Source organism: Melozone crissalis, unplaced genomic scaffold (genome assembly GCF_028551555.1).
Source record: "Melozone crissalis strain CALT ecotype California unplaced genomic scaffold, PUWL_Pcris_2 ptg000107l_1, whole genome shotgun sequence".
Taxonomy (NCBI): domain Eukaryota; kingdom Metazoa; phylum Chordata; class Aves; order Passeriformes; family Passerellidae; genus Melozone; species Melozone crissalis.
The window spans coordinates 2,239,601-2,263,777 of record NW_026535884.1 but is presented as its reverse complement, the minus strand read 5'-3'; the positions used below and the strand labels follow the sequence as shown (position 1 = coordinate 2,263,777).

The 24,177-nt window shown below is 40.8% G+C and overlaps 2 protein-coding genes across 6 annotated transcripts in view; both read left to right on the top strand.

The window, feature by feature from the left end:
* The window catches only part of PARK7 (Parkinsonism associated deglycase), a 58,389-nt gene that overhangs the window by 4,264 nt on the left and 29,948 nt on the right, over positions 1-24,177 (top strand). The gene's annotated exons all lie outside the window — the stretch shown is intronic.
* On the top strand, positions 573-23,014 carry PER3 (period circadian regulator 3). 5 transcript variants are annotated; one of them, XM_054292055.1, is made up of 21 exons: positions 573-760; positions 1,834-1,985; positions 2,542-2,657; positions 3,475-3,676; positions 4,698-4,746; positions 6,474-6,616; positions 6,961-7,039; positions 7,630-7,736; positions 7,967-8,123; positions 8,981-9,086; positions 9,478-9,603; positions 10,130-10,256; positions 11,322-11,463; positions 12,067-12,194; positions 12,629-12,832; positions 13,423-13,674; positions 14,177-14,913; positions 16,017-16,182; positions 16,725-16,905; positions 17,569-17,719; positions 19,189-23,014. In XM_054292055.1, the coding sequence occupies exons 1-21, from the start codon at positions 573-575 to the stop codon at positions 19,273-19,275; spliced, it is 3,600 nt and encodes a 1,199-aa protein (XP_054148030.1). In that variant the 3' UTR covers positions 19,276-23,014. The 5 variants fall into 5 exon arrangements, with proteins under 5 accessions (XP_054148030.1, XP_054148031.1, XP_054148032.1 ...); XM_054292056.1 differs by having other exon boundaries at positions 679-760; positions 13,426-13,674; XM_054292057.1 differs by having other exon boundaries at positions 679-760; positions 16,728-16,905.

Here is a 24,177-nt window from a genome sequence, read left to right as displayed (position 1 = left end):
CCGGCGGCGCACGTGGCTGCGGGGCATGCGCGCGCACGGGGGCCGCGTGCGGCGCCGCGTGAGGGGCGGGGCGGCGCCTCCGCCCGTGCTGGCCACGCCCCCCGCGCGCGGTCTCTTCCAATAAAGCGGCTCCGACCCCGCCTCCGCCTCCTCCTCTGTCCGCGGGGCGCGGCGCACGTGGCGCGGGTGTGTGGGAGCGGGGCCGCCGCGTGCGCCGCGTTACGTAACGGCGCGGGGCGGGGGCGCGGCCCCTCAGGGCGCTCCCGGCCCGGAGCGGGCACAGCCCGGGGTCGGCGGGAGAGGCGCGGCCTCGGAGGGGCGGGAAGGCGAAGCGGAGGCCGCCGGGCCCTTCGGCGCTGGGCAGCTGCGAGCTGAGGGGGCGCGCGGCGTGGAGCAGCGCGGGAGCGCGGAGCCCGCCCCGGTGCCCACTCGGCTCGGTGGAGAGCGGGGGCAGCGCCGCTCCTCCCACCGTCCCGTGAGGCGGCGCGTGCTCTGCCTGCAGCGCAGGCCGAGGGTCCGGCCGTGCCGCGGCAGCCGATGCCCCCCGAGCTGTGGCGCTCAGCGGATCCGCGATGGACGCGAGCGAGCGCCGAGGCGGCAGCGCGGAGCACGGCGCGGCCCGGGCCTGGGCTGGGGCCGGCCGGGAGGCGGCGGCGGCGCCCGGGGGGGCTGCGGGCGCTGGGTGCGCGGCGTGCGCGGGAAGCGGCCCCGGCGGGACCGAGCTGCACAGCCCCGAGTCCGGCGGCAAGAAAGCCAACAGGTACCCGGGCAGCGAGCGGGGATGGGTGCTCGGGGTGGGGAGCGGGGAGCCGGGCGCTGCTCGGCCCGGTGGCTGCGGGGCTCGGCGGTCACGGGCCGTGGGCAGGTGCGGTGCGCGGGAGCTGCCCGGGCTCCGGTGCGCTGTGCCCCTCCTGGGAGCGGCTGAGCGACCCTCGGAGAGCTTGGATGTGCACTTCAGTTAAATCTGTTTAGCAGTACCAAAACAGAATTACTGTTATTACTGAAATAACATTTTTCGTGAGTGTTCGGAAATTCAGTAATTTATTTTTTAATCTAATAAAGAGTTAAAGAGCTCTAATGTATGCAGCGTTGGACAGGCTTGTGAAGTTACCGCGCAATACTTACACTTATGTAATGATTTATATAGTAAGAGTACGATATAATGACACTGTCGACTGGAAAAGAGTTACTAAAAAAATGGGGTTCATATCTGATCTGTAGGATTAGAATCTGTGATTTGAGGATATTGACTGCTTCTCTTTTAGCCTGTGAAATAAGCAAATGTAAGGAGAGGGAGATTTTATCTGTTAACAGTTCTGCAGCTGTTGAAGCCAACAGTTAAAAAAGTATGACGAAGACTCTGAAGTCACGAGGCATGAAATCTTTGTATCAGGTGTATTCTGAGGACCTCATGGTTCCCTGAGATGCTCATAACCAGGTACAGCCTTCAAGGCTTGAAAACCTTAGAGAGATCGAGAATCAGCATTTATTAATTATTGTAATACCTGTGTTATTTAGAAAATCTAGAGTAAACATCATCTTCTCTTTAGTTGCTAGGCATCTTAGCAAGCTGAGTGGTTTCAATGTGACTTTGCCATCCATGACACTGGAGTTGAGAAGGAGGAAGGTAGAGGAGAAAAAAACTTCAATTGCAAAGAAGTGAGAAAGCTACAACAGGAAATTTAGTGAATGAGCATTAGGACCTTCCTGGATATTACATGACTCTGCAGCCATTCCCATAAAATGTTAATTTAGGGAGTAATTTTCATTGGGTAGTAGTAAAAAAAAATCTACACCAGAATTCTCTGGTGAAGTTTAACCTGTGTTTTACAGCGAGCAGCTGAATTGGAGCCAGTCACACAAAGATATGATGATGATGATCCAAGAGATGAAAAGGTGTTTGCCTGAGGAGAAAAGGAGTTCTAACAAGCCCAGCACCATCAGTGCTCTCAACTATGCCTTGCAGTGTGTGCAGCAGGTCCAAGGTACGTGTGCAGAAAACCTGGAGAAAGCAGCGTGGTGTGCATAGATGTGTCTGGCAGCAAGTAGCATTAAAAGAATGCATTCCAATCATCCTGCAAAGAGTTGATTTCTGAAGCACTGTGGCTTTGTTGCCAGTTTTTTTGTTAAGCAACAGTGTTATCTCTTCTGTTGAGATACCCCTACTGCTTCTCTTTTCTTGAGAATCCCATAGCTAAGACGTGCCTAATAGTAACTTTTTATGTATATTAAGAAAATTATATTCCCATCCAACTTTGAAAAATTATTGGTTAGTTTGTATTTTCCCACAGAACTAAGTAGCTAAAATTGTACTGCTTCTTCATGCTTGTATTCTGTAACAAAATGAGATTACTCCAGTAGTATAATCAGTATTCCTTTTCCCTTTGTCACTACACAGACCTACTCATCCCACCTTGGACTTCACCAAAAAGATGACAAAAGTACAAGGGCTGTAAGAAATATTTTCAAAGTAGTCTCCTTACTGACTTCCTTGTGTTTGTTTTGCTTTTTCTGTTTTGTTTTTTTTTTTTTTTCAATTAGCAAACAATGACTTTTTCCAGGCTCTGAATGACCGAAGAGTGTTTCAGGCAGATGTGGTGACATACAGCATAGAAGAGTTGGTGGCAGTTGCATCTGAACACACTCCAAAAAACACTGTAAGAATTCAGGCACACTCACAGAGTTCATTCAATTTCACTAAATAGAGTCTCCTAACATTGTTGTAGAAATAGAATGTGCAAAATTGAAAGGCCTTTAAATTTTAGTGAGGCAGACCTTCAAGTTTTTTAAGATAAATTAAGATTACATCTTATCTTTGCTGTGTCAGTACACAACAATAATGAGTGCAGAAATACTAATGTTTTTTTTTTGGCCAGAAGCAACAAATAGCTGTTTAAGAATTAATTTACAGCAGAATAATCCCTTGAGACAGAGAAAGATTTAAAACCAATCAGATCCATATTTCTGAGGGACTTTTGTTTTCTATTTGTACTCTGCATTTAATTTTTTTTCATGTTTTGCAATAGATGTTATGCTTTCTGACTCTGCTTTAAAGATGTATTTTCTGAAATTCAGTTGGATGATGTATCAAAAATATTGCTAATACTTGAAAAAATACAAAAAAATATTGGAAAGGTCTCAGATTGTTTCTGTGTGTAGAATTGTGATGAATCCTCTGAAATTTGTGGAGGAGTGTGTGGAGTGATAAGCAGTCATTCAGAGCAAAGACAAGCATTAATCTGTTTTGAGAAGACTAATGCAGTCTTACTAGCATTTGTAAATCTTGAGTACATTGCTGCATTGGATGTGTAGTGGATCACACACTACCCAACACATTTTTGAACCTCAACCTGAGGTTGTGGTGTGTGGTGGTTTGGGGTTGGTTTGGTTTGTTTTGCGGTTGTTTTCCTTTTTATCCTTACATTATCACTGCCATGTTTCAGGCAATGATTGCCTTCAATGTTTGTTTTGCAGGACACATTTGTGGCTGTGTTCTCTTTGCTGTCTGGACGCATAGTGCACATTTCTGAGCAGGCAGCCTCCATTCTGAACTGTAAGAAGAAAGTGTTGGACTCCTCCCGGTTTGTGGAGCTGCTTGTCCCTCAGGATGTGAGTGTGTTCTACACACACACTGACCAGTCTCACCTGCCCCTTTGGAACATGGAGAGTCAAACAGGTGGGACATGGCAGTGCTTGTAAATGCTCTGGGTATCCTCCTGTCTTTGCAGATGAGGACAGAGTAGTTATTTTACATGCTTATGCTACCAATGTGCATCAGCCTCATTTGTTCCTTTTCACTTTGAAAACTGGAGTGGCTGTGGGACCAGTCCTAGCTAATCTCCTAAAGGCTTAACTCTTACTTGGGGTAAATAAAAGGCACATACTGCATTGTTTTATTCCATCATTCCAAATACTGCTGCTTTTTGAAGAGAAAGTCTGATTGTGAGCTTAAAGTTGTTTAATCTACACCTTATAGTTGCTTAGGTGCTTTGTCTTTATGGTCCTCTCACAGCTCATCAAACCCAAGTTTTAAGCTGATTTGCTATTGCTGGTTGTGTCTGAGCTGAGACCTTTGAGTCCTGTGTTATTTGTGAGCAGTTCAAAAGCAGCTTGCAGGCCAAGGCTGTGTCTTTGGCCCACCTTGACATGGGGCTGTTCTGGCATCAGTTCTGAGAAGTCCAAAGTCCTTGGTATCAAAGGATATGAGACATCTGGAGGTTTTGAATGCCAGGGATTCCGCAGCTTGGATGCCAGTGATGTGCCTACCCAGCAGAGCAGTGGCACCCCTGTGGAGTTGTGGTTTTCTTGTCTGTATATAGTTTTTGATACTTGGCTCATAAAGCCAGGAAATATCACCTTTCCTTTTCACAGTGATGCACTGGAGAAATGTGGTGTGTTGATTGGTTGGTTGATTTGTTTGTTTCCTTTTTTTCTTTTCATATGCATTTCCTCTGAATTTAGTTCCAGGTCAGTGATTTCTCTAAGAGTGAGTGAACTCTCACTCTTAGAGAAAGGAGGGATAACATTTGAGGTGGGAGCAGATTGTTGAACAGACAATTCAGTAGCTAATAAAGAGTAGGTTGTGAAACTTCAGTCTTGCTCAGAAAGTCTGGAGAATGCAGAGTTTAACATAGTTCTGAGAGGTGTGACCTTTGGAAGGATATTAACTGATACTTTCAATGTGTTGATCTTATTAGCTTCTCCATATGAATATGCCCAGGTGAAATCCTTTTTCTGCAGGATCAGGTAAGTGCATTGTTACAGTTTTATTTTTGTGAAGGCTGACAAGGAGCACAGTACTAGCAGAAACTGTTCCATTGTTATAGCTGACCAGTGTGAGCTCCTGAAACTCCATTACAAAAATGGGCTTTCTGTGTTTAGTGTTGCCATCCAGTAGCACATTTTGAACATCTTGCCCAGAGTGATGCATAAACTTGCACTGGGACAGAAGGAGAAAACTCTTTATATGTTTTTCTCTTGGACCTATTGGTTTCTTTAAGTACTGTCATGCAGGAGAATGATCTTGTGAAAAATTGCTGCTCCCCCTTTTACTGTTTGAGAGTGGAGGTAAAAAGTCTTTTGAGATTTAAGATTGCTTGAGAGATTGGGGCAGAAACCTTAATGGAAACTCAAGTCAGCTAAGTCCCCCTGTGAAGCCTGACTTGCTGCTGCTGTGAATGCTGTTTGTTGCTTAGTACCTGACTAATCTTAGAGCTAAAAGAGGGAAAAAGTTGAGATTGGCTTTCAGTGTTTAGTGCAGTTCTGTCCCAGACTCAGGTGATCTCTGGATTTCAGTAAGAACTGTTGGCTTCTGAGCAGATAGGACACTTACTCCATCATTCAGTTGATCATTGATTCATTCATGTATTTTAACAACATTAGCTCTTACACAATTCAAGAGACAAAGGTGCTTTGAGGGCACCTGAAATAAATACAACAGGACAGATAGCAATGTTAGGTTGAGGGAACTCATTTATAACAGTTTTTCTCATTTTATAACAGTTTTTCTCCATGTTTTTGTACAACATCTGTCTCTACTCCCCTTATGTAACAGATCTTGTGATTGTGTTGGCTTTATGAATAAAAATATTTTTTCACAAGCACACACTCTAGGCTTAAGTAAGAAAATGGGTTTTTATGAGTTAGACTTCTGCTGTATCCAATTTCCATTTGTATCTTTTGTTTTCCCAAAGACAGAAGTGTCAGAAGTAGTTTTTATGACACTCACTTCACTTGCTTCTCTCTAGAAACATTTTACAAAACTAATTGCACAGTAAGAAAGTAACTTTTAGTGTAAATGATAATCTTCCAAAATGTAACTCAATTCTTTCTGTAAGAGCTGGGTACAATATTGAAATTATAACAGGTGGAAAAGCACTTGCAATAGAAAGTGCAAATTGTTACCACAGGTCTTGCAAAGCCGTGGTTAAGATGTCATCAAGGACATTGTGTGCTGCTACAGTTCAAAAACATTCTAGGAAGACAAATTCTTATGGAAGATAGTCAAAGAACAACAATGCACCAAATCTGAAGCTGTCTTTCTTATGTAGGTCTGTGAAAACTAACCTTGAGGGAGACAGATATTTGAAATTTTTTTTTTTTCCTAAAATGGTACAGAATAAACAACAAGCAGAAAAAGAACTGTTTATCTTGAAGGAGAGCACAAAACTGAATGAGTGGGTTTTGTGGATAGACCTGGCCTAAGAATTAGAAGGTAATCTTTAACCATTGGAGTAGGAGTATTTCTAAACAGTCTCTGAATTCAAGTGTTGGAGACAAAACATCTACTTGACTTCAGCAGGAGGGAGGTCAGTGTTGCTGAGTGTGTTGACCTTGGATCTCAAAGGAGTGTGCATAGGAGCTGATTATTTGGGTTTGTGCTCTGCATAACTTCTCTGGGCAGGGCTCTCAGCCCTGGCACACAGTATGGGAGCCTTGAAACCATGGTGTTAATCCCTTTTGCTTTTCCTCAGGGGTGGGAAAGATCAAGAACAAGAAGCACGTTGTTACCCCTTCAGAATCACCCCATACTTGGTCCACGTGTGCACTTCTGTCCATGTGGATGCAGAGTCCTGCTGCTTAGCTTTGGCTGAGAAAATCCACTCTGGATATGAAGGCAAGTCAGGAGGTTCCAGTAGGAAAAATATCCAAGCCAATAGAAAAATGCAGTGTATGAAAGTCTTCTTCCTTTGTTTAGAGCCTGTGCTTGGGCAGTCTCACCTGTGTAAGCTGCAATTTGTGTGTGCATGCATGCAAATCCAGAATATCTGTGCTGCCTTTGCCAGGCCCCAAAGCATTTGACTTCTACTTGTTATTTTTATTTTTGGGAGAAGTCTGTAGTACCTAAAAATATGTAACCTTTCTATAAGTTACTGGTTAGAAAGCAGCAAACAATTAGAAAGTTTAGGAACCTGTAAATGCCCAAGTTTTCTGTCTTAGTGCATATTTTGTTTCTATTAGCTCCTCGAATTCCTATGGATAAAAGAATATTCACCACCACACACACCCCTGGATGTGTTTTTCTGGACATAGATGACAGGTGAGAGATTCAAGTTTTTAAGATCTGTGAGGTATATATGGAGAGGTAGAAAAAATAATTTAGTGATGCAGCTGAAGACCCAAGTTAAGTAGCTGAACTGTGCAATTGGCAATATGTAATGAAACCAAACAGTTTTGTGTTAGTCCAGTCATGGAAAACATCTCATACTCCACAGATGTAATCTCTCTTGTTGGTTTAAAGCACATGCTAAACAGAACTGCTGTCAGTTTTCCTTATCCAGGGCAATGGGGAGCTGTGGTAGCATCAACAGTGGAAACTGAGCATAATTACTGATAATGTCCCCATGACCCATTGTCTTCAAGATATATTTGTTTTTCCCTTTGCATGTAAACAAGCACAAAACTGCCTCCAAATGTGAATAATTGTTAAATCTCCAGGCACAGAAATGTTTGTCATGGGTATTTATGTGTCAATATTCAGTGCAGGATTATGAGATGGGTTGGGAAATGTTCTGTTGCTTTAGGTAATTTCACTGTAGATTGTGCATGGGCACTTCACTGATCAGCAAAGGGTTAAGGATGGAAATAGTCAAAATTCTATTATAACCTGTGATAATGTTTGGGTTTCAGAGCAGTGCCTTTGTTGGGTTACTTACCTCAGGATTTAATTGGAACATCCATACTGATGTATTTGCACCCAGAAGATCGTCCTTTGATGATCACTATTCACCGGAAAAGTAAGAGCTACTTTTAGAGGAATTTCTGTTGGTTTTATGATCCTTTATCATGTTTCTTGACATGTGACTGATCTGCAATCTAGACAAAAATTAACTAATTAACTCATGCAGTCAGTTTGAGATCAAAGTAAATTCAATCCCAAAGTTCTAAGAACCCCAGTCATGTTTGTGCTTGCACTACTGTCATATTGTAAGCTAAACCTTACTTCTTGGTTTTGTTTTTCTTCCAGTACTGAAATTTGCTGGCCAGCCCCCTTTTGAACATTTACCTATCAGATTTTGTACTCAAAATGGGGATTATGTCATACTGGACACCAGCTGGTCCAGTTTTGTGAATCCTTGGAGCAGGAAAGTTGTGTTCATCATTGGCCGACACAAAGTCCGCACGTAAGTCACTTGTGGAATTGATCAATTAAAGAGCTTTTCATTGATTACTCTGCAAAACAAAACAGACTGAGTAGTGAACGAGGGACATCATTTGCTCTTGCTGATGTGACAACAGTCTAGCATGTGTCTTCACACCATTCCTTCAGAACACCATTAGTCTTGTTGATTAAGTGTGAAAATAAGTGAATTACTTTGAAGTCAAAGGCAAAGCCAGCTTTTTATTTTAGCAGGTTTTTGCATACAGTTGATGTCCAAATTAAAGTACCAGTTTTAGATGAGCCAAAGCTAAAAAGCAGCATAAAATTAATCACTTTAACAAATAATTACCTAAAATTCATTCATGCTCAGCAAAAAAAACCAATAATTGACCTTCTTTTGGCATATTTACTTGATACAGCATTTAAATATTTACCAAGGCAACATCTTTTTAAAATGCAGTTAGTATTGAACATACAAATTGTTTTTTCAGATGTTTTTCCTCAGTCTTCAAGAAATTGGAAAATATGATTGACTGCCTTTTTATCTGGATTCTGTTAGAGAAAATGGCTTTTGTGAATGGCCTTCTGACTTTGCAAAGTGATCTTTTATACAAGATTTTATGGGGTATGAGTTTGCCTTCTGAGTGAAGGAGACAGAGGGGTGGATGTCAGCTTTAACTGGTGTCTCTGCTGGTGTATTGGCTTCCTTGGAGCTTCCCTTCTCAGAGCAGCTCAGGGGACAGATGACATTCCTCTGTGTTGACTCAGCAGAACAGTCAAAATAATCAAAAATCAATTAAGAATCTGTTGTAAGTGTTTGTAGCTATCTTTTCTTCATCAAATGAAAATGACCAGTGAAATACTGTTGGCTCTCTCCAGAAGCCCTTTGAATGAAGATGTCTTTGCCCCAAGAAGTAAAGAAACGAGCAGCGTGGAGAAAGAGATAAGAGAATTGCAAGGACAAATTTACAAACTGCTTCTGCAGGTAAAGAAGGCAAAAGAATTTCAGAACATAGGCTGGCCTTCTTAGTGAAGGCTGAAGAAACTTGAGTCTGATTTCTGGGCTGTTTTGAGGATGGAATTTTAAAAGGTCTGAAAGGAAATTTCTACGTAGATACAGGCCCACCTCATTACAAAAAAAAAAAATCTATTTGACATTTTTGCCAAGTCTCTATGTTGAAAGGTAAATGTGCATCTTGAAACAGTTTGAAGCATGGTAGAAAATTCTTCATAAGCAAGTGGTAGAGCCCAGAAAAATATTGACTTTTCACTTGATTGTCTTTGTTTATTTGAAGTTCTGTGTTGCAAAGTATGTTGTTTCCTTCACTTTGTTCTCTCAGAGGATGATTTTTAAATTTCTTTCTCCTCTCATACAGCCAGTTCACAGCAATGTTTCCAGTGGTTATGGGAGCCTTGGAAGCAGTGGCTCTTATGAGCACTACATCAGCATAGCATCTTCAAGTGACTCCAATGGGAACTGTGCAGAGGAGACACAGGAACCAGTAAGTCTAAATGTGTCACTGCAGAGTAGTGAAAATCCACCTGTAAAAATGAAAATGTTTACTGTGTACACGTGCTTCTCATGATGAATTTTACTGACATGGGAAGAATAAAGCCATGTTCAAGCTAAATTGGTTAATGACAGAGTGCTGGCTTTTGGTTTTTGCTCTTAATTTTGCTCACTGCTGTAGAAGAGAGTGGAATTAGTGCTGTCCTAAAACAAGCATTGCAAATACCTTATTTCCTTGTGGGGCTCCTGATGAATAAGTCATCAGCTTATTCTCACATTCAGTGCTTGGCATGGGTATTAAAACATCCAAATGCTGAGGCTGTTTGAGCTTTATGATAGTTAATTTACTTAAATTAACCATGATAATTGGATTAATTAAGTTTACAAATACCAATAGATACCAGGCTTAGGCTGATAGTCTGCTCCCTTTCAATTTGAAGAATACAAGTACCCAAGTCAGCTCCCATGGCCTCTTTGTGCTCATTTTATTCTGACTTTGCATTTTTGTGTGTCTCAAGATGACATTGCAACAAGTTTGTGCAGATGTCAACAGAATAAAGAACCTGGGGCAGCAGCTGTACATTGCATCGAGGAGCAAGCCACAGAATGCAAATGAGCAGGCTGTGAGCTCAGAAGTTTTGGGAGGTAAGTTAATTGCAGTTATGATCTTTAAGGTAACATGAACTCCTGTAGATCTGTAGCCATGAGTTTGGTTACCTGGTGTTACACTGAAGAACTTTAGATAGCATTTTCTAGCATGGCTTAGACATGAGGAGGGAGGTTTGTTTTGTTTAAAACCCAAACATAAGCTCCCCACCCTCCCCCCAGTTCATCTCTAAAAATAACCTCAGCAGATGCAATAACTTTTTAACTCCTCCTTGAAACATGGAGGAACATATCTGTATCTTTCTAGGTTAACAAACTTCTCCTTTTTTGTACTTTAACATCTTCTGATGAAAATGCACATGTGCTTGTAGCAAGTGTGGAAGCTCCCCTTGGTTACTTATATGTGAGCTCCTAGAAATGATCATAGGCTGGACAAGATGGCCTTAATTCCCACTGAAGTAGAGCTTTAGTTACTGAGTGCTTCATGTTATATAAATGCACATAAATTGCAATTTGTATGTAGCACAAATGTGTGGAGAAAGCTGGATGCTCCCTCAAATATAGGAATCTGTATTAAAACATTTTGCTCTGTGATACTCTCTAGTAAAGTTAACTGCTGGTGTTGTCCTAGAGGACTGTACTGTCAATATTAATAGGACTCTGGCCAGTGTATTCATGGTACACAAAATTGTGAATTACTGTTAAATAATGGGTTGGATTCTGTGATGTATAAATTGAAAGAAGAGTAATATTAATTGCAGCTTTATTTGCAACTTAAATGCAGAGAGTTTTATATGCTGTTTTCTTTGTATTTGCTTTTTTGAATGGATGTTCAAGGGGAGGGAAGGTTGGCTTTTTTCAGGCATCTTTCCCCCTCTTCTTCCTGTGCCTCAAAACATATAAATAGAGATTAAAATGCAGAGTAACTTTGTAATAACAGCTATTCTGTATAGGCCATAGGACCTTGTATCATTATGTGGATTCCAATATATAGTTACCTGTGTGTATATAAATATATATATATATATATATATATATATATCTGTGTGTGAGGGTAGTGTTTAGATGCCCTTGAGGAATATTTAAAGGTTTTCTCTGTTCCAGGGAAGAGGCACCCTGCTTCCTGTTTTCTTCAGACACTGAGAGGGGATGGCACAGAACCAGGCAATGCATTTTATGATGATCCAAAGAAGACTCCTCATGTTCCTTCCTATCAGCAGATCAATTGTGTTGATAGTATCATCAGGTATGAAACTATGAAAAATTTTAGTGATACAAGTTTAAGATTAATTGGTAGAAAGTAAATATCCAAGCAGTTTGCATTGGCCTTGAACTGGCATTTGAGTTGTGAGATAAATTTGGGATTGTTTGTAAAGTTTTCTGCCTCTCTGAGTATTGGGATGGATTGCCCAATCTGAATTACACAGTAATGAAAACTTTAAGACCTAAGATTATGTTTGTAACTATTTGTTGACATCTGTCATTGGTGCAATACCAATTTAAGTGAATTTTGATGGTCATAATATGTCGGTGTCTTCTCATTACACACTGTGGGAACATCCATATAAAACAGAAAGTTGATATAATTTATAAAATGTCAGTATTTCTTAACCCAGTGGATAATGTAATCTTTCTTTTTTCTTTTTTTTCCCCCTTCAAAGAGTGATAGATTTTATTTAAAATACTCCTTGGGAAGCAGATACGTGTCCAGAACTTCTGCAGTGAATTTAAAATACTAGTTAACAACCTCTGGATCTCCAGTTTGGATTGTTCAAATGTTTGTCTCTCCAAATGGAGAAAAACACCCCCCAGAGTAGAGAGAGCTTCCTGTGATATGCTTTCATTTCAGATATCTAGAGAGCTGCAGTATTCCAGCATTGAAAAGGAAATGTAAATCTTCTGCAAATACATCATCGTCATCTTCAGAAGATGACAAACAAGTCCAGCAAAGTCAGCAGGAAGTCAGGGCATTGGAAGGTAACACAAAGTGTACAGACCATCATATTAGAACCACAAAAACTGATTTGGGTTTTTTTTTATGTCACTTTTGTGTGTTCCGGAGTTTGTCCACTTTTCAAACTGTTGTGTTGCTAACAGTATTTTAGTAAATATTTGCCTAAATTGCCTAGATCTCCCAGTTAAACATAAGCTAAAATGTTAAGTCTTGAATGCATCAAAAGAACTCTTGTTTGTTGTTGTTAAATGAGCCTTCTGTTGCTCACTCAGTTTATGCCACATTTAGTATGTGCTGACATTGCACTGGCATATAAATACTTTTTTTAGTATATAAAACTGTCTTATTTAATAGTCTGCATACTTACTGGTTATTTCTGAACCAGTGAGACTTGATGAATTGGGAGCAGAGTGCTTGGAATGGAATTCCATGTAGAAACTTTGTCATTTGCCAATAGATACTGCTATGCTGTCAGCAGTTGAGTCCCACACGCCAATATCTGCTGGTCTGGAAGAGACGCTGAAAGACCAGACAACTTCAGGCATGGTGGGAGCTCCTCTGGCAGACCTGACCCTGTCCAACAAGGCTCCAAGTGTCATATCTGTCACCAGCCAGTGCAGCTACAGCAGCACTATAGTGCATGTCCCACACCCTGAATCAGGTACTGTTCACACTCACAAAACACTGACTGATGTTTCAATTTACACAATGTTTCCAGCCTGAATCACACGGTGAGAAAGTGTTGGTCATGGATTCTGAAATATTCAAGTACTTTTCAGGGTGCTGTGAAGAAAAATTCGAGCCTGGAGGTTTTTAGGGTGTTTTAGTAAAATAGTTTTAACAGACTACAGTGTTTCCTTTCCCCTTGAACTTCATTGCATATGCCTCAAACACAACAATGTGCTTTTGGCCATTGAGGATTCAAATTGAAATTATTATGGGGCCAATGTCACTTCATTTTAATGCAGAAAGAAGCAAAAAAAAGAAAAAGTATGTAGCTGCTATTTTACTAAAAAAATATGAAGAAAGACATGCCTCTAACTTCAAAGTGAATTTGAAGTTTTCCAGACCATGCAAAGGAATTTGCTCAATTGATGTTAGTTTAACTATATTTGAGTTGGAAGGGTGTTTTCTCCCCATGCCTCTGCTCTGTAGCTCAGATGAGATTTTCTGTTTAACACTCTGGGTTTTGTGGTAGTTGACACCAGAAGGGCAGAGCAGAGAGTGATTTGTTTTCTTTCCTCTTCAAAGAAGTGACTACAATGGAGGATGCTGCTGTTGGAAGTGAACAAGTTGAGCTGCCTCCTGTGAATGCCCAGAGTCTCCCAGTGCTGCCTGAGGACTTAAAGCCAGTTGGGCTAACAAAGGAGACACTGTCAGCCCACACTCAAAAGGAGGAGCAGAACTATGTTGACAAGTTCAGACAGAGGGTCTTGCTCTCTCCATTTAGGACTTACCTTCAACAAGGAAGTGGAAGTAACAACAGACATTCCTGTGGCCAAGGTAGGCAGCAGCTTTGAGAAAGAATTGTTAGATGATTTACAAGACCAAGCTGATCATGAAGTCTGGTTCTCCTTTGTATAAGTTAGTAAATATCTTATTGTGGCTGCTTATACAGTGCTTCCTTTGGATTGCCAAGATTTCACAGCAGCATTGCCCACACAGAGGGTCTGCTCAGTCTTGGATCTTGCTATCTTAGACTTTTCACAAAGCAGATAGTTATTGCAATAAAGTCTGCAAATCCCAGGTAGTTTGTTGCCTCCTCTTGAAAGAATGTAAAAGATCTGATTGGGATAAGCCAAAGTGATCGATAAGAAAATTGATGACATGAAGAAAAATGTTGTAGATATGTCAGCAAATCCATCACTGGTTTCTGGAAGAATTATCCAGAGGAAAGTCAGCTCTCTGGCTAAGCCACACTCATTTATCTAGGTGGTTTCTTTGGGTTTCTTTTTTTTTTCCTGGTTCTCTTATTTCAGTCAATATGTTTATTTTTCTTCCTCAGGTGATTCCCCTTCAAAGCAGATGAGCCCAGCTAACTGTAAAAAAGGAAAACATGGAAAATTCAAGCGCCAGAAACCTCAGAGACAGTGCTCAGATAGCCACTCTTCTAGTAAAAATAGAAATAGTCTTCCATGTGAGAAGAGAACAAATCAGAAACAGTTGTTCTCTCCTTCAGAAGTGTCCTATCTGAGCTCCTCCAGTGTGAATGTTCATCCTCCTGTGGGATTTCCTGCCTATTTGAACCCAGTGTCAACTTTTCCAGCCCCTTCTGGAGGAGAGCAGCTTGCCCTTCGCCCATCACAACCCCAGTCCATGTCCTCATCCCAGCTATGCTGTGGACCACAGTCATACCCAGTCTTTTACCCCCCAAACATAGGCACCTTTATGGCTGTATTTTTTCAGGGTTTCCCCATGTATGCCCAGATGCCTCAGCATGTCTTTCTCCCTGGCCCTCAGTGTGTTTATCCCCCCTCTTCATATCCTTGCACCACGTTACCCCCAGCACCCCCTCCTTGTGCTCCATCGCCTGTAGCACCACGCTCTGTGGATCAGCCCTTTCCAGCCTCTCCTCACTCATCTGTGGAGGACCAGCAAGAGGGCCAGTGTGACCAGGCCCTGCTGCTGAGCAGCTCAAGGAGCAGCTCCCCACTTCAGCTGAATTTGCTTCAAGAAGAGCTGCCAAAACCTATGGAGCTTTCCATTAGCGCTGATGTTAAGCCACATGCAGAAGATAAGCACGTAAGTAACAAAGGTTTTTCAGGTAGAGGAGAAAGTGACTTTCACAGTGTTCTGTCACCAAACCAATGGTGATGATCTGTGTGTCAGGGACACAGATTTTGTCAGCTGCTTTTTCTGTTGGCTGTGCTATGTAGGCTGCAGGTCACAAATAGCACAGGAGGTGGAGAAAGCAGTTTATACTTGTGCTTTTGGGAACTTGTACCAGTACAGTGTGGGCACTTAGTAAATGACAGAAATGTGAGATCTTCTGGTCTAGGCTGCCACAAGCTGCTTCTGCTGAGCATTCTGGCAGCAGCATTTTCAATGGAACTGTCAGCTAGAATTTGGGGTTTGGGGCTTTTGATGCATGTGGAACTTGGTTAGTGCTGCGCAATTTGCATCCTTTTTCACCCAGTCCCACAGTCTCTGTGGAGAACCAAAACAAAGGGAAGATATTTTTCTAATTACTCCCTCTGTCTCCCAGGGATGCAGCTAATGAAAGAAGAACAGGGATCCGTGTGGGTCGGTTTCCATACATGGGCATAGAAAAGGCCTCTCCAACTTCCGCGGTAAACTGAGGCAGGAATCTGAGCTCTGCAGGCAAGGAAAAAAATGTTGCCTCCTGAATCCAGATTGGGCTGGAAAGGCTGGAGCAGCTGAAACTGCAGGGTAGGGTCCTGAAAGGGGAGCTGGTGTACCTGGAGCTGCTGAAGCCGTTGCTTCGCATAGTGAATCAGGGGAAGACTCTCATTTTCCCTGTAGTGCACCTTTGCTTGATGTGTATGGCTGCTTGATGCCATCCAACAGGATGTGAAGGGAACTGACTCCTCTCTTGTCAGCAGAAATTGTAACTTTATGCAGCCATACAATATTCTGGCAAATTGGGGAAGGATCTACAGCAGAAACCAGTAAACTAGAGTTCAGATGCTTGTTGATTTTCACCCATGAAGAGTGTTATCCTGAGTTCTAAACCACCACTCATTTTCAGAGCTAAAACCTCCAAACCTGTTGAATTGATAGGAGAACTTGGTCAACATGTGGCAAATGCAATAACTGCATGAATTTCCTTTTACATGCTTAAATGTAACTTCTGTGGATGTGTTGGATCTGCTTTTTGTCTCCAGGATAATAAGCCAGAAGATAATGGTAAAACTGCTGCTCCTGAATTTCCTGACCACTCGTTGTACAAGGACTCACAGTTGGGTTCAGGCTCAGCAGCATCAGGCAGTGGATCAGCTTTATCTGGTTCTTTAGGCTCTAGCTTCAACGAGACTTCTGGTCATGGCACAGGTAGGGAGGCCCAAGATTTAGGTGTTTGGTGCTGGATGGCTTGCTGACATAGAATGTAGTGGGGATGGGAAATCCATGTAAGAAGATCCACGGCCTTTACTTCTCACCAGCTTTCAGTGTTTGAAGCCAAGTTTGTTTCAGTCACTCTAGTTGGAAATGTGAGTCTAAGAAGCTATTCCTTTAACCTGGAAGTCACCCTTCATTTTTCTCATTATCACTTTTGTCTGCATTAGATACTACTTCACATCTTGCTTGACTAAAGGTGAATCTGCCCAGAGCAGGACCTCTCAGAAGCAGAGAAGTTGAGCCAATTAATTTTGAGAAAGTGAATAGAGCTTTGAAGATCTTGAATAATTTGAGACAATGCATTTTATCTTTGAATTCTCAATAGGTAGTAATTGCTAGAGCAATCATCTGGGAATACCTGTGTTTGTATTACAGAATTAACTTGCAAGAATACACTGGGGGTGGTGTCCTTGTGCTGAATTACTGGGATTTTCCAGGCATCTGCCTTTTTTTTGTTTTTTAATGGTCATTCTCAGCAGGTAGTGGGAAAAGCAGCAAGTATTTTGCCAGTAATTATTCTTCTGGAGCTTCCAAAGAAGAGGAGAATCAGGATGCAGAAGAAAAAGGGACAGCTTATCAATCGAAGCATGAGTCAGCCTGGGTGAAGATGGATCACACACCTGAGAGATTTCTAATGAATTACCAAATGCCAAACAGGTTGGAAAAAATCAACAATTTCTGACGTGTAGATTGGAATTGTGCATGGAACTATAGGATTAAAGTGAGACTGTAGAAACAGCACACATACCAATGAAACTTCAAGAAGATGTCTTAGATTATTTTTGTGCAGTTTAGGCCTGGCTATTTACTTACTTTTGTCTACTTTTTTCCCATTCCCCTATTAAAATAAGGTAACATGTAATCTTTTTTGCTGAAGTATTAATGGGATTGGCACAGGGCAATTAATATTGTTGTCCTGTACTTTGAATGCATAAAGGGGTAAAACTACAGGTTATTTGCAAGTTGCTTGTAATTAGCTTTTATATATATATTTATATATATATATATTTATATATATATATATAATTTGTAATTGGATTCCACATTTTAAAAAGCACCACATAAAGCCATAAAACAAAAAAAACAATCCACACCACTACCAAAAACTTGCAACAAAATCAACAGCAAGCAAACCCCAGACTGTGAGCCCAGTGTTGAAAGCAGCCTTACAAAGCAAATAAGGTATGAAGTACAGTTTCCTTTCAGCAGCTGATGCTGTTTAGACTTCAGCCATGGATTGTGGTGAAGAGACTCTCACAACGTCAGTGCCTGCCTTACTTGTGTAGCACAGCTGTGCTCACGGGTGTCTCTTGCCTGCAGAATCAAAGAGGAGGTTCTGAAGCAGGATCTGGAGAAGCTGGCAGTCATGCAGAAGCAGCAGCCTTGGTTCACAGATGGGCAGAAGAAGGAGCTTGCAGAGGTGCACTCGTGGATCAGGACCCAGACTGTGCCCCTGCAGATCAGCACCCAGGTGAGGAATGGAGCTGCAACTCCCTCCTGCCTTGGCCAGCCCAGGCATTTCCAGCCAGGGCCACCTTACAGTGCCATGATCTCCTGTGAGGCATCCAGAGTTGGTTTTTTCTCTTGGCATTAAGTCCTTTGCTCTTTTTCTTCTAAAATTGTTGCTATAATTGATTAGCATGTAAGGCTGGGATATCAGTAAAAATTAGATCAGGTGTGATCAGGAAGATGAGAAATGCTCAGTCACAGAGGGGGTCAGGTGTATTGTAAGAAACACAAAAATAGCCAGTTTTTTGTAGGTGTATTCATTCATTCAATCTTCATTATTTTATCTGGTATAACTCTTGGACACTCTACTAAACTGCTTCTGGTTTGCCTTGATGTGTGTTAAAGACTCTCCTAATCACTTTAAAGAGCTCCCAGGTGTTATGGAGAATGGCAAGACAGATCTAGTCCCACAAAAACTTAAAGCTTCAATATTGAGTTGTACAGTAAATTTTAAGGCTGTGTAAATGTACTTGTGTACCAGAAAAATCTCTTGTCTGTTTTAGCACTGCATGTTGGGCTGGGGTTGTGAAATGTGGTGCTCTGAGATGTGATATTTATTCTTAGAGAAGAAAAACTAAGACATGGATGTCCTTGGCTATGGAACAAAACTAGAAAACTAGTCTCTGTTTTTCTAATACCTCATTGATAACGTGTGTCCTGTTGTGGTTAAGAACTCTGTGTTTGATTCAGATAGCAAAATTAGGTCCAGTGATTGTGTAGAAAATTCTGTTGAATGTTTGTAACCTCAGATGTTAAGAAATGTATTGGTATGCAAATATCAGTGTTTTCTATCTAAGGTCCTGAAACTGTTCCTAAGCAGAAAGTCGTGCTTTCTAGTGAAGATTGTGATTTTGCAAATACAACCAGACTTCTGACAGCAGCAAGAAATACAGGACTTCTGTTTGGAGAGCTTGTTTAAATATTGCACAAAATGGTACAATATCAAAACATAGTCTCTAAACTGAAGAACAAGAAAATATCAAGAACGAGAAAAATATCAATACACTCAGGCATTTCAGCTGTTTATGTTAGTCAGTGTTGTTACTGTTCAGGCTGCAGTCCAAATCTTCAATAAGGAACTTGCTTATAAAGCTGAATGATAAGGTCTTAAAATTCAAGAAGATGACCTTATCATTCAGAAGAATAAGGTCTATAATTTCAGAAGAAATTTCTTCAAAAGAAGAAATTCAAGAAGAAAGTCACATGCCTTTTTTTTTTTTTTTAAGGTAGAACTGCATGTTCCACTAACCAAATTAACAGATCTGAGGCAAGGTAAATGGCAGGTGTATAATTAATCTCTGCTTTTAGAGAGGTCTCACCCCACTGGTGAGAGGTTTCAAGAGATTGCAATGTATCATTCCATAGGGTTTGACCCTTTGAAATATACTCATAAAAAGAATTTAAATTTCTATTTCTTGCTCCTTTCCAAAGGGCTGTGTGACGTGTGACAGCAGGGAAGGAAGTTGTGAGGCTGTAGTGGCTGATGACAGCATGGAGAACAAGGGAGAGCCACACTGAGGACATCAGCCCTGTGCCAGTGCCACTGCTGGGTGTCATTGCCACCCTGTTCCCTCCTCTGGCTTTGCTCCATGATCTCCATGGCCACCTCTTACCAACATGAGCAGTCACACATGAAACTCCATCTCCCTCCTCCACCCCTCCACTCCTGGCATGACTCTGAAGACAATCTTTCAGTGGGAGGCTCTTTCACTTTCTGACCTCATGGAATGGGTTATGTTTGTAACCTTGAACTGCTCAATGATGAGCAAAATACAAAGATTTTTTTTGGTTTGGGTGTTTGTTCTTTTGAAGTTAGCAAGTGTGAAAAGATGCAGTGTTTAACAACCTGTGGTGATGAACCTACTGATCAGAGCATGTTTACTCTCCAAGGTGGATGTATTGAAGCCCAGCTACAGTGCTCTTCATTTTTGTTCAATATTTAAAGGTCTAAACTAAAGATCCAAATAATCTGAGGCTCTGAAATTGATGCAGCTGGTTTGAGAATCTAAAGAGCAGCTGAAACTGGCTGGGTTATTCTGCATCAAATGCCTTTTGCCAGCTTGTGCCCATTGAAAAGAAGTAAACTGAAGTGGAAAAAAGCAAATTATTCCCTATGGTTTTTTGGTTTTGGAGTCAAGTTGTTTTACAGCTTTTGATTTTAAAGCTGTGTTTATCAGGACAGTTACATTAATTAAGGATAACTGGTTTGCAAATACACCAGAGATGAAATTACATACAGCAATTAAAAAAAAAACCCAACCAACCCAAAAGCATCAATCCACAGGCTCTGCTTTTTAAAAACAGACCCATGGAAAATTTTCTCTCTCCAGGCAAGTAGTTATCAATTAAAGTAGTTACATGTAATCTAAGATAAAAGGTGGGTTTGTATCTCAATGTTTTCTTTCTTGAGTGATTAGAGGGAGTTGAATCCAGACATAACAAATAGGAAATTATTTAAACAGTTTCTCTGATTTGTTTTTGTTGTGGTGATGCCAAAACCAAAAAGAATTAATTTCATTTCTTCTGCTTTCAAAACTCACATGTTGTGGAACTAAACTTGAGCATCAAACCACATATTCATTATTTCTTAGCACTGTTGACTTCCTGCATAAGATTTAACCTCTTTCATTGTAATGGAGTCTCTAGCTTTGAAATCCATGGATGAAAAAGGAATTTTGTTGTTCAGAACATGGTAACCACTTCCAGTATGTAAAAGGACTTGTTCTTATTAATGTCTCAAAGTGCTCTTCAAACAGGACATGCTTGGCTGAAAACCTGGTAAATTTTGTCTGATTTCCCCTCTGTTTATCAAAAGCTGGATGTAACCAGATTTTCCTTGTGATGTTATTACTCACCTTAGCTTTCTCAGCAAAGAGTTTAAGAATGTAACATGTTATTTACTCTTTTGTTCTGTGTAATCCCTTTGCTGCTGTGTGAAATATTTTCATTTCTCTAGTTTCAGTTACTGGTAAGCTTCAAGTAAAATACTGTGATCTGCAGGTCATTGAAGGAAAACCATATTTATCTAAAGGCTTCTTTACTTGTAAAAGTCAATCCAGTGACAATCTTTCTTGTTAAAGATTATTTTAAGGAAAGTTATTTTTACAGAATTTTGAGTTTTCAAGGCTAATTTGACTCAGGCAGCGTTCTTTTTATGGATTTGGGGGTTTTCTCAGTGTTTTCGCCTGCTCTGTTTATACCTTTTGGTTTCTATTTATTCTTAAGCTATGTTTCTTTGTCTTTCAGATTTTTCAGCTTGAACTTGTTTTTTTTTCTTGTGTTGTAAATCAGCAGAGCTCCACACATCCTCAGTACTGCTTGTGTTCAAATTTCAAGCACCTCTTAAAATAAGAGATTTCAGTAGGTGTTTACATGTAGCAGGTCATGTATTCAAGTAGGAAGATGTGGGCAATATCTTACACCTTTCCTAGTCTTTTTACAGCATTTTCCAAACATGCTATTCTGCTTTATAAGCACACTGCCTAAAATATTTGCTCTAAAACATGTAATCAGATACTTTGTGTAAGGGTTCTTTCTTGATTGGCAAGCTTCTTAATTAACTTATCTGTCAAATTAGACTTATTCACTAGAATTCATTCTGCTTAGCTGTGCTTAAATTAAAATGATTGCTTCAATGCATTTTGAGATTTAGTGAAATAGATTAAATTGAATATTTCAGGTAAGGACAGCTGTCTCCTTCAAAACAGCTTGGAACCCTAAGCCAGAAAGAAAGTTATGATAACAGTAGACTCTTTTGTGTACATTATTTTTATTTCCTGAGTTTGAAAGTTTTGTTCATTTCCCAAGTATGAAAATGAGCTGATTTGCAATGTCTTAGCAGGCAGACATGTCATCTCTTTTGTAAAACAGTGAGACAGTTCAGGGGAATGGCAATATGTACCTAACACTTGAATAATGCTTTTGATCCATAGGTCCATGAACATGTCAAAAAGATGACTTTTATTATCCCAGCTGTATAAAAAGAGGCAGAGACACAAAGCTGCAAACCCACAGTTTATTCCAAAGTCAGGAGTAAAATCTGGGAGTCTTCACTTGCTGTATCCTGTGCTGTCTTTGCTACAAGTGATCCAGAGTCTGTATGTAGAAACCTGATCATGTTACCTGTGTTTCTTGTTTGGAGATGTTAACCCTTCTTGTACCCCCTGCTGCTGTGAATTTGTGCCCATAGAATCATTGAGCAGCAGCCCAGGAAGTTTTTTAATTGCTGTGAATCCCACAGACCCTCTGGCCATATATAATGAAAATCATGTGCCTAGGAGTTTGAATTCCAAGTTTGTAATCCTGGCTAAATCTTAAATGCAGGATCCCTTCTCTGGGGCTACACATTTCCTGGGTTATGGAAAAATTCTGGTGTAGGAGAATAATGTCAGAGGAGTGAACAGATGAATCAGTGCCCTGTGTGATAGGACAATTATTTGCCCAAAAATCAAATGGTCTTGGCTGCAAACTCAGCAGGTTTTATCCCCTTAATATAAAAAACCCCCAAACTTTCCCAAGGTACTCTTTACCCTGCTAGAACCACAACTTCATCTTGCAATGAAATGCCTTATCAAGCCTTTGACCTCATTTCCATAAGTTTTCAGGAACTGGCAGTTTTTACTTCAGCTTGTACTCATCATTCAGTCTCTGTAGTGTGCTGGAGTGGTCACAGCAAGATGCACTTCTGATCAGAAAGGCCAGTGGAGGGAGTGTTGCAGCTGGATTTACACCTGCTGTTTTGTTTCTGTGGCTTTGTTTTGCCTGGCAAAATGTTGCAGACAGTTTAGAGCTGCTTGGAAAAATCACTTTTTTAGTGGTCAGAGGGAAAACATGCTGGTACAGCACTGATGCAGTTACTGCCCCCTGTGGGGGTGTCAGCAGTTTGGAAACCCTCAGAGGATTTCGCTGGCAATCTTTTTTTTTTTGTTGTTGTTGTTGTATTCATAAATGTAGAATTATGTTTTTAAAAGATGAGTTGTTGTGCAGATATTTTCATGGCATTGCTATGAACAGAAGGGACCCTCATGTATTTTTACAGTGTGGTAAATACTTGCTGAATGAGTAATGTATTGGTAAGTTTATCTTCCAGCTGAATCCAGTTTTGAATCACAATTGAATGAATTTTTACATCAGTTGGTAGGAGTATTTTATTGAAACAATATTCAGCTGTGGTTGAATTTACAGTGTTGATTTTAACTGTACACTTTAAAGGAGCATCTGATTTTATAAATAAAACTGAAAAATATACTGCAAAGAACTGTTCAAATGTGTGTTTGTTTTGCTTTTGGCAATGTGTAGAAAATATAATTTTAGCAGAACCCTCAATACTTGATTTTGTTTGTACATGGGTTGGGGTACAGTGAAAGTGGCCATGTTGTGGCAATTAATGCAGTTTTGTTGAGAAGTTTTGTGGTTGTTTGGTTTTTTCAGTCACACTCCCCCTTGCCAACTCCAGGATATGCTCTTTCTTTCCTGCATCCCATAAGGGCAAGGACTTTTTGTGTGTGAAATATTAAATCTGTATTTCTAAACTGCTGGGATTTGGCATGCAGGACTTAAAGCTTCTGTCTGTGTGACTTTTTAGAAAAGTTTTTGTTCTAGAGGAAGTACAGAGAAAAAAAATGAAAGGTTTATTTCATGAACATGGCTCATAGAGAAGGAAGTTCTTAAGTAATTACAGAGCAACAATTTGTTCATCTTTTTCTGCTTTAAGGGACATAACAGAGAGATATGATTGATAGTGCTGAAAGAAGCCTGCAGGAGAAAGGCAGAATCACTGCAGGGAGTACAAGGTACAGAACAAAAGTAGCATCATACTGAAATTGGAAAAGAAAGAAGTAATCTTAGATGAGTACATAACTGAACTGCTTCTGATGAGGTAAGTGATGCAGTGCCTTGAAATACAGGCATCTTGAAAGTAACATTAGATGTATCATTGCTGAGGGTTTATTGATTTTTTTTTTTAAGGGTTATTTGGCCATTTTAAGCATTCTTAAAACTGAGTCAAATTATCTATCTATTCCAGAAAATGAGAATAAATGAAATGGGCTTGTGAAATGAAAAATGTTCAGGGTTGAATCTATGTTTTTATTCAGAGATCCTGGGCTCTCTCAGCCTATCCACATTTCTGATTCTAGTAGCAATCATCCTCCTGCCAGCTCAAGTCCTGGCTCAGCTGAGAACCTGCAGTTACACATTTGTGTGGATGTCAGAGGTGAGCTGCACCATGTACTGCTGTATTTTTGGCAGATGGTGAGAAATTGGACCTGAGATGCTTCATCATCCCGTTCTCAGAGGTAATGGGTCTGTATTTTCTGTAGTAGATTTGCTTCAGAGCAGCCTGGTCCCTGTCAGGGTATCTATCACAGATTTCTGGGAGCTCTGCCTGCTTGGCTCCCAGCTGCAGCTCCAGTTTGGCCT